The sequence below is a fragment of the Babylonia areolata genome, chromosome 21 (assembly GCF_041734735.1).
Source record: "Babylonia areolata isolate BAREFJ2019XMU chromosome 21, ASM4173473v1, whole genome shotgun sequence".
NCBI lineage: Eukaryota > Metazoa > Mollusca > Gastropoda > Neogastropoda > Buccinidae > Babylonia > Babylonia areolata.
In genome coordinates, this window is record NC_134896.1 from 5,151,633 (window position 1) to 5,162,430 (window position 10,798).

At 48.5% G+C, this 10,798-nt stretch overlaps 2 protein-coding genes across 2 annotated transcripts in view; both read right to left on the reverse strand.

Moving 5' to 3' along the window:
• LOC143296232 (uncharacterized) overlaps positions 1-10,798 on the reverse strand; it is a 98,918-nt gene that overhangs the window by 49,589 nt on the left and 38,531 nt on the right. The window lies entirely within an intron of this gene.
• LOC143296172 (uncharacterized) overlaps positions 6,461-10,798 on the reverse strand; it is a 6,758-nt gene continuing 2,420 nt past the window's right edge. The window contains exons 3-4 of the mRNA XM_076607981.1: positions 9,921-10,470; positions 6,461-6,480 (exon numbers count right to left, since the gene is read on the reverse strand). Coding sequence (XP_076464096.1) covers positions 6,461-6,480; positions 9,921-10,470 — 570 coding nt within the window. The remainder of the gene's footprint in view (positions 6,481-9,920; positions 10,471-10,798) is intronic.

Here is a 10,798-nt window from a genome sequence, read left to right on the forward strand (position 1 = left end):
TTGATGGAAGGACCACTCGATGGCCGCACTATCTTGATCCATGATTCAGACACCCCCACCCCCATCCGCCATCCCTCTTCCGGCCTCCTCCCCCATCCTCTCCTCCTCCTCCTCCTCCACTTCCTGCAGTGACTGCTTTCCCCGGACATGGCGTCCCTAGTGTCCCCCCATCACGCTGACTTCTGGAGGAGGGACTTATATTGGTCAGCTTCCGGTCGGTGCTCCAAGAGTTAAAAAAAAAAGTGGGGGGTGGGGGTGGGGGGGATTAGGGGGGGGACACTGACTAACGCACGAACAGTAAATAACAATAATATATATATATATATATATATATATATATATATATATATATATATATATAGATCGATTGTAGTGTCACAAAATAAACTGAAAAACGCTCATATCTGTTTCAGGATAATAGTTGCTGAGGATAACGCATGCATGTGTGTACGCACGCACACACACACACACACACACACACACACACACAAACACACACACACACACACATCAACAGATTGTTCGTGATCTCGCTCTTTGGGGTGGTCGGAAGGGTGGGGGGATTGGTCTAAAGGAAAGACAGCAGGAAAGAAAAAACTAATGATTAAAATATGTTCAAAATTTGAAAAACGGAAAAACAACAACAACAACAAAAATACAAACCCCCCCCAAAAAAAACAACAACAAACAAACAAACAAAAAACAGCCAATAACTAAAAAGAAAGAAACAAGCAAACAAACAAAAAAACCGCGAAAATAAACATAAAAACAAACCCCTGAAGAACAGAAATCAAAAGGTTGGAGCAAAGAGGGTCACCCTGGACGATCCCTTAGGGAGGGTGGAAGTGGCGTTGTGATGACGAAAGAAGGAGGAGACGTAGTGGGAGGAGGAGGAGGAGGAGGAGGAGGGTGAGGGGCGAAATCTTGTCTCCACCCACACCCACACCCCTTCCCATCCCTCTCGCCCACCTCTTCCCCCAGACCTCCACACCCCCCTCCCCCGCCCCTCACCACACACACACACACACACACACACACACACAAATCCAGGCAGCAGCAGTCTGGGACTTCCTTCCCGTCTGGGATCCACTCCATTGTCTGACGGGGGGAGAAGAGAGAGAGAGAGAGAGATGCAAGCAAGGTACATTACAGATTCTGCCTGTCTGCTGTTGTGTGTCCGGGAATCGTTGTAATATGATTTTCTCAAGACAGGGCGGCGCAAGTCGAGGAGAGAACCCGGCCAAGCCAGTACGTCCCCTACCCCCACCCCCCGAACCCCTGCAGCCCCCACCCCCCTCCCTCCCCCCGCCCTCCCCCCCAAAACACTCCTCCACTCCAGCCCGCACGGCGTCAGTCTCTTGCAAGCAAATCAAATCAGAGAGCAGAAACAATGCCCCCCCCCCCCATCAACCCCCGCCCTCCCCCCCCCCCCACCCCTCCTCAACCTCTCCCTCCTCCCCCGCTATCTCTCTGTCTGGAGGGAAATCAGGCATTGGGGACAACACTCCTTACACACCCCCATCCCCCCACTCCCCCACCCCCACGATCCCTGAAAATAGGGAGTATAGAGAGGGATGGTTGGGGGTGGGGGAGGTGTGTGTGTGTGTGTGTGTGTGTGTGTGAGGGCAGTAGGGAGAGGGAGAGAATAGGGGGGGGGGGTGGCGGTGGGGGAGAGAGTGAAGCGGTCGGCGGGGGGGGGGGGGGGGGCTGGAGGGGGGGGGGAGGGTAGGGGGCAATGTGCACGTAACAGTTCAAGAGCAACAACAACAACAACGACAAAAAAAGGAAGAAAAAAAAAGAAAGAAAAAAAGAAGGAAGAATGAAAGAAAGAAAAACTCAAGGACAGAACCAAAGAAACGAATAAACAGAAAGAAGGGATGAATGTTGAAAAAAAAAAACAAAAAAAACAAACAAACAAACAAAAACCTACAGCAACAACAACAACAATCAAAGTTGAACGGGTTGGCGTTGGGATAGGAGATGGGCCAGACAGACAGACAGACAGACAGACAAGACAGAGACAGAAAGAGAGAATGCGAATTCGATTCATTTATTCTTTTTTTTTTTTTTTAGGTCATAGTTCGCCATGAAGAGGTGTACATTGGACATACAAGCACATCACAACCATAACACAGTTACGAGAGACAGACAGACAGAGAGAGAGAGAGAGAGAGAGAGAGAGAGAGACAGAGAAATAGAGACAGACACACAGAGAGAGAGTGAGACAGAGACAGACATGCAGAGAATGAGAGAGGAAGACAGAGACAGAGAGATCCCTCCGGAAAAAAAAAAGAAAGAAGAAGAAGAAGAAAAAAAAAAAAAACCCTCAAGAGAACAGAAACTCATCTCTGATCCAGCGATCCCCAGCCCCCGCCTCCCAGCAACCTCTCCCCCATCTCCAGACCGGAAGAAGAAAATGAAATCTCGTCCATATAATCTCACCGCACGCGAGAAGAGATCCTCCTTCAAGACAACGCAACTTCATTTTTTTGTTCGTGGGGTGGTAGTTGGCGGAGGGTGGGGGTGGGGATGGGGATGGTGGGGGCGGGGGACAGGGGGCAGGGGTAGAGGAGGAGGTGGAGGGAGGGAGGGAGGGAGGAAGCTTGGCTGAAAGTCAGAGGGGTGAGTCCCTAAAGTAAGGTGAAGGAGTGGGAGGAGGTGGGGGGGGGGGGAGCAGCTGATGACTGTAGTAAAGAAGGGAAAAGGGGTGGGGCGGGTGAGGATGGAGGGGGTGTCTGACTTTTCGTCTTTTGGAGACGGGGGGGTATAGGGGGTAAGGGGGTGGGGGTGTAGGGAGGGAGGCAGTGGAGGTGGCGGGGGGCTTGGGGGACGAGTGGTCAAGTAAAATGCAGACAACCTCTTAGTTAGTGGAGTCGTTCTCGATCTTTCATTTAATTTTTTTTTTTTTTCAAGGAAGTTAAGAGAGAGAGAGAGAGAGAGAGAGAGAGAGAGAGAGAGAGAGAGAGAGAGAGAGAGAGAGAGAGAAATCTCGTTGCTTCTTGTCTTATTCTAAACAAATTTTATTCCACAGAAACATCATCAAAGCAGCTGTATTACATATGAGACAGAGTACAACAAGCAAAGCTTATAAGCTTCTTGTCTTCTCCTCTTTCTTCTTTGACTCTGTGTGTGTGTGTGTGTGTGTGTGTGTGTGTGTGTGTGTGTGTGTGTGTGTGTGTGTACATATATATATATATATATATATATATGGAAGATAGGTGGAAGGCGAATGGCCGACATCAAACAAGAAAGTACACAACAGATCAATAAAATAAGGGAAACTTCTATAGCGAAACAGCAGCAACGAGTGGATACCCCGAAAAAAAAACAGTTCGCTGGAATACTGCATTGCATTTACTTACATTTTCTGTTTGTTTGTTTGTCACAAAAACACGTGAAAAAAACACGTCGTTGCCACAACGCAGCGCATCCACACACACACACACACACCCTCCCTCCAACCCATCCACCCCACCTTTTTTTTTTTTTTTTTTTTTGTCTGCGAGCGTGTTTGCTTTGACATCAAAGTGGACTCTTCGACAGAATTTTTGCAAGGGACAACTCTTTCGTTGTTGCCATGGGTTCTTTTACGCGCGCGCCAAATGCGTTGCTACACACACACACACACACACACACACACACGCCCTCGGTTTATCGTCTCTTCGTCGAATGACTAGCGTCCAGACCACCACTCAAGGTCTGGTGGAGTAGGAGGGATGGGGGTGGTGGTGGTGGTGTTAGAACATTCCGACGAGTGTAGGATTTGAACCCCGCACGCTCTGATTTCTATCGCTTCCTTGGCAGACGCGTTACCACTGGGCCACCTCTGCCACTCCACTCCACTCCACACCACCACAGGCGGACGACAAGACAAATGGGTAACGGCACACCCTCATGGGCGAGTCAAGCCCTTGGCGAAAGGACGAGGCTACGACCATAGTCGAGGTTAATAGTATTCAGCTCAGTGGCTACACAACTGGGACGGTGGAGGAAGCATAGTAATCATAATGTGTGTGTAATTAAGGGAAGAAGCCACGGCCAGCCGACTGTGGTACCGTTATCATCTGATCAGCTACCCCCAATGACCTGAGAGCTGGGCGCTCTCAATGTTTCTATTGCTTCTCCTCCTTCCCTTCCCCTCCTCCTCCCTTCCCCTCCTCCTCCCTTCCCCTCCTCTTCCCTTCCCTTCCCCTCCTCCTCCCTTCCCTTCCTCCTTCCTTCCCTTCCCCTCCTCTTCCCTCCCTTCCCCTCCTCCCCCCCCTTCCCCTCCTCCTTCCCTTCCCTTCCCTTCCCCTCCTCCTTCCCTTCCCCTCCTCATCCTCCTCCCCTTTCCCTCCTCATCCTCCTTCCCTTTCCCTCCTCTTCCTCCTCCATTCCCCTCCTCTTCCTCCTCCATTCCTCTCCTCTTCCTCCTCCTTCCCTTCCTCTCCTCCTCGTCCATTCCCCTCTTCCTCCTCCTCCCTTCCCCTCCTCTTCCTCCTCCTTCCCTTCCCCTCCTCCTCCCTTCCCCTCTTCCTCCTTCCCTTCCCCTCCTCTTCCTCCTCCTCCCTTCCCCTCCTCTTCCTCCTCCTTCCCTTCCCCTCCTCCTCCCTTCCCCTCTTCCTCCTTCCCTTCCCCTCCTCTTCCTCCTCCCTTCCCCTCCTCTTCCACCTTCCCTTCCCCTCCTCTTCCTCCTCCTTCCCTTTCCCTCCTCCTACCTTCCCTTCTTCTCCTCCTTCCTTTCCCCTCCTCCTCCCTTCCCCTCCTCTTCCTCCTCCTCCGCCTCCCCACACCCTCTGCATAATACTGTGATGGTGAACCCTCGTGATACCATGTCTTTTCATTCAAAACGAGGGGGAATTGGAACCGACTGGTTAGAGAGGGTCTCCTCCTGTCTGTGTGTGTTTTGTCTGTCTGTCTGTGTGTTTGTCTGCCTGTCTGTGTGTGTGTTGTGTGTGTGCGTGTGTGTGTGTGTGTTTGTCTGTCTGCCAGTCTGTCTCTCTAATGTTGCAGTTTTCTTCTTCTTCTTCTTCTAATGCACTTATACATTTTTAATAACCTCAGGGCTGGGTGGAAAAAAGCATTTTAAGAGAGAATGAGAGAGAGACAGAGAGACAGAGAGAGACAAAGAGAGACAGAGACACAGACAGAGAGAGCAAGAAGACTGTCTCTCAGACCGCAATCTGTGGCACTGTGAGGAGTGAGCCCTGTGAGAGTCCTTCAGGAGATAACATTATCACAGCATGTGTAGCGGCCCTCTTCATTCGTACCGCTACACGCATTACAGGCGCCAAGAGTCGTGGCCAACAACGGTACAGCGCCCGACAAGGAAAGCCTGAGGGAACTGGGTTCGATTCCACTGACTGATTGATTGATATGGATACTTATAATCATAGCGCCTATCCTCGGTCGGAGACCAAGCTCTAAGGGCTGCCTAACTGAGTAGAGCCGACTGACGGCTGCCATTGGGCGCTCATCATTCGTTTCCTGTGTCATTCAATCAGATTTCAGGCACGCACTACTACACACTCAGACAAACATGTAACATTTAACATTTTACGTGTATGACCGTTTTGTTTAGTTACCCCGCCATGTAGGCAGCCAAACTCCGTTTTCGGGGGTTTGTGCATGCTGGGTATGTTCTTGTTTCCATAACCCACCGAACTCTGACATGGATTACAGGATCTTTAACGTGCGTATTTGATCTTCTGCGTGCGTATACACACGAAGGGAGTTCAGGCACTGGCAGGTCTGCACATATGTTGACCTGGGAGACCGGGAAAAAAAATCTCCACCCTTTACCCACCAGGCGCCACCGAGATTGGAACCGACAAGTCACAGACACTCACACAGACCGACCGACAGCGGTTCATCTCTCTAATGACTGTCCTGGGACCACTAAGCCACGACTACCACCACCATGCGCACACAGTGCCTGAGATCACGGTCTGAGATACTGAGATAGAGGCAAACAGACATACACAGACAGACATACACAGACAGACATAGACAGACAGACACAGGCAGAATGACAGACAGTCAGACATTGACAGACATGGTTCAGTGTTTCCATTCCAACAGGAACACGTTGCTTTATCTCCCTCGTCCCCCCCCCCCTGCCCTCCATTCCCAGCCGCCCCTCTTCGCTAAATTTCATGATGGGGTCTGGGTGCTTGTCTTTCGGACCAGACTACAACCTGGGACCTCGCGTGCAGCATGCACCAAAGCGCGCATAATAGACCCCACGGCAACAAGTGATTTATCCCTGGTGTAGTAGTCCACTTTGATAAGTCAACAAATGTGCACATGCACATCGCTGTCAGCCTCTCTCTCTCTCTCTGTCTCTCTCTCTTTCTCTCTGCATCTGTCTGTATGTATGTCGCTCTGTTTGTCTCTGTCTCTCTGCCTGTATGTCTGTCTGTCTCTCTCTCTGTGATAGTGGCTGGCTGTCTGTCTGACAGTGTCTGTCTGTCTGTCTCTCTCAGACGGTGATTTCTGGCACTGGGTGCACAGTGATGGTTGGGGGTGATTCCCAGGACAGTCATTACGGGAGATGCGCATGTGGGCTCTCTTTCCCTCGCGCACACACACACAACTTTCTGACCTCTCACCCCAAGCTTCAGCAATGCTTTCCACCATTAACTCTCCATCGGACAAAGTGGGGGTGATTTTCCTTCTCCTCTCTCTCTCGTTGGATTCTTCTTCTTCTCCTTCTGCGTTCGTGGGCTGCAACTCCCACGTTCACTTATATATACACGAGTGGGCTTTTACGTGTTTGAGCGTTTTTAACCCGTCATGTAGGCAGCCATACTCCGCTTTCTCTCGCTGGAATCGAACCGAGTTAGTTCTTTCACTTCCATGTCGGGCGCTCTGCCACGACTCTTTGTGCATGCAGTGCGTGTAACTGTACGTATGAAGAGGGCCGCTACACATGCATATGATAACGCTATCTCCCGAGGCTAATACCTCACAGTGCCACAGAGTGCGGTCTGCGAGATAGTCCTCTGTCTCTCTCTCTCTCTCTGTCTCTCCTTTATCTGTGTCTGTGTCCATGTCTGTCTCGTGCCACTAATAATATATACCGTTGTCATACAACTCCGACCACCTACCATCTGATTTCACTCCAAGGAATACGTTTTCCAGTATTTTGTCTGCAAGTTATTAAACAAAAAAAACAACAAACAAACAAATAAAAAATACTATGAAAAAAAAAGAAAAAAGGAAAAAAAGAAACGAAAAAATCAAACAATCGAGTAAAGAGATACATAATTCAATAGAAAAATAAACACATCAATAAATAATTCAATAGAAAAAAATAAACACATCAATAAGTAATTCAACAGAAAAATAAACAGATAAATAAATACACAATTAAACAAATAAATAAAATGACACAGCAGTCTGTTGAGGTCGGCTGTGAAGCTGGGATCAGGAGGCGGGGCAAATGGGGCGCGTGGGTTGGTTTGATTTCAAATCCACCCGTTTCCTGCATCGAGGTTTACTTCCCTTTCCCGGGAAGTATCTTCCTTCCTCGGCCTTCCTTCCTTCCTTCCTTTCTTTTATCATTTATTGTGTGCATGATATAGGGGCATACATGTAATTTATACACTGATTTTTGAAATAGATTAATTTATCCGATTTATACAGTTATCACACTGAGCACGTACAATGAAACGAAAACAAAGAACAGATCACTCTCGTTCATTAAACCAGTCTACTTCACCACACCCCCTTCACACCTCTCTCCGCCCCCCTCCGCCCCCCCCCTCCACCCCGGCCGCTCCCCACACGACCACATCACCATTTCTCTTCTGTCCGTCCATTCCCCATCTAAGCTCATCCACCCCCCACCCCCTCCCACCCCACCCAGCCCGTCAAGATGGTGGAACGGCGATGGGGTTAAAGGGGCCAAGGTCATCCCAAGGTCACTGGCGAGAGACCTTTAGAGGAGGGATGGTGGCGCTGTCCTGATGGATTGACAGCGCTTCGCGGAGTTCCTGTGTGTGGCCCTTGCTGATTGGTCATGCCTGTCTTCGGCCAGCCAATCACGTATCGTGTTTCTCAATCACTCACACACTCTCTCTCTGTTTCCCTCTGTCTCTGTCTGTCTCTTTCTCTGTGCGGGAGTTGACGTATTAAGTGCATCTTGACGTCTTCCATTCAGCGGTCTTTGACAATAAAACGTTTGCTGGTCACGCTATTTGTGTGCGTGTGTGTGTGTGTGTGTGTGTGTGTGTGTGTGTGTGTGTGTGTGTGGTGTGCGTGTGTATATGTGTGTGTGTGTGTGTGTGTTGGGGGGAGCGGGTGTATGTGTGGGGGGGGGGGGGGGGGGGGGGAGTGTCTTTTGTTTTTGTTCTGAGTCACATGCTTTTACGTGGGTTTTTTTTTTGTTTTGTTTTTTGCGCGTTTTTTTTTCCTCTGCCCCTGTCTGTCTCTCTGTCTGTCAGTCTTCCTCTGCGGGCATGTGTGCGAGCGTGTGTGTGTGTGTGTGTGTGTGTGTGTGTGTGTGTGTGTGTGTGTGTGTGTGTGTGTGTGTGTGTGACCTGTTTTCTTTGTGATGCGTATAGGCAAATGAATGATATGAAGTGTATCTGCATCGATGTATGTATGTATGTACGTATGTGTAAGTGCATTTATTTGTAAACGCTCTGGGCTTTCCCGGGAGATAGGGCGTCCGAACATTCATTGTTATCACTAAATTGCCTTTTGTCTATAAACCATAGGATTGTTGGTGAACACTTTTACTCGGGGATAATGCGTCTCCTTCTTCATTCATTCCTTCTTCCTTATCTTTATGTGATTTTTTTTAAAAATCTCGTATCCTCTCCCCTCCTCCTCCCCCCCGCCTCTTCCCATCTCCCCCCCGATTTCCTTTACTATACATCTTTCTTTTCCCGTTTTCATTATTTTTCACTTTTGTTATATATATATATATATATATATATATATCTCACTCTTTCTCTCTTTCTTCTTTCTTTTCATTCACAGTTTTTTTTTTCTTCTTTCCACTGCCGTGATGGACGGACAGTCCCATGTACACACGGCGCCTAGACATTTCCCTGGACACCCTCCGCCCCCCCCCCCACCCCCACCCCCCCACGCCCCCACGCCGCCCCCCGACCTCCCCAAACCCCCGTTTCGCTGTGATTGTTCCTAACAATATCCCCTGGAGACATTTCAGAGAGACAGAGACAGGGAGATAGACGGACAGACAGGAAATCGACAGAGAGAGAGAGAGAGAGAGAGAGAGAGAGAGAGAGAGAGAGAGAGGAGGAAAGCAAGAGACAGGGAAGGAAGGAAGTTATAAGTATAGGTATAGGTATAAGTATAGGTATAGGTACAGGTACAGGTATAGGTACAGGTATGGGTATGGGTACAGGTCGAGGTAGAGGTATAAGTACAGGTACAGGTATAGGTATAGGTAGCGGTACAGGTATAGGTAGAGGTACAGGTAGAGGTATAGGTATAGGTAGAGGTAGAAGTACAGGTATAGGTAGAGGTACAGGTATTGGTATAGGTATTGGTAGTGGTAGAGGTATAGGTATAAGTATTGGTATAGGTACAGGTATAGGGACAGGTATAGGTATTGGTAGAGGTACAGGTACAAGTACAGGTATAGGTACTGGTATAGGTATTGGTACAGGTATAGGTATTGGTAGAGGTACAGGTATTGGTAAAGGTACAGGTATAGGTATAGGTATATGTACAGGTATAGGTATTTGTACAGGTACAGGTACAGGTAGAGGTATAAGTATAGGCACAGGTATAGGTATAGGTATAGGTATAAGTACAGGTACAGGTATAGGTAGAGGTATAAGTATAGGTACAGGTACAGGTATAGGTAGAGGCATAAGTATAGGAACAGGTACAGGTATAGGTAGAGGCATAAGTATAGGAACAGGTACAGGTATAGGTAGAGGCATAAGTACAGGAACAGGTACAGGTATAGGTAGAGGCACAAGTATAGGTACAGGTATTGGTAGAGGCATAAGTATAAGTATAGGTACAGTTATAGGTAGAGGCATAAGTATAGATACAGATATAGGTATAGGTAGAGGTATAAGTACAGGTACAGGTATAGGTAGAGGCATAAGTATAGGAACAGGTACAGATATAGGTAGAAGTATAAGTACAGGCACAGGTATAGGTACAGCCATAAGTATAGGAACAGGTACAGGTATAGGCAGAGGTATAAGTACAGGTACAGGTATAGGTAGAGGCATAAGTATAGGTACAGGTACAGGTAGAGGTAGAGGCATAAGTATAGGAACAGGTAGAGGTACAGGTATAGGTAGAGGTAGATGTATAAGTACAGGTACAGGTACAGGTATAGGTAGAGGCATAAGTATAGGAACAGGTACAGGTATAGGTAGAGGTATAAGTACAGGTACAGGTATAGGTAGAGGTATAAGTACAGGTACAGGTATAGGTAGAGGCATAAGTATAGGAACAGGTACAGGTATAAGCAATGGAATGGAATGGAAGAAGGGGCTGAGAGGGATGTGGATGATGGAGGGATGGCATGGTGTGGTGGCGAGGGGTGGGAGGCATATTTGTGTGTGTGTGTGTGTGTGTGTGTGTGTGTGTGTGTGTGTTACAGGGGGCGGGAGAGGGAGGGTACGGTGTGACGCGCACGTCAAAACACGTCGGGGGCCACAGCAAAACACTTTCTTCCAAATTGCCCTGCTTTCAAAAAAAAGGAGGAGAAAACAGAAAGAAGAAGAAAAAAAGAAAAGAGAGAGAGAGAGAAATAAAAAAAAAAGTCAACTGCACACGAGGTGTTACGATTGATTTCCACTGCAAGCAACCCCCCCCCCCC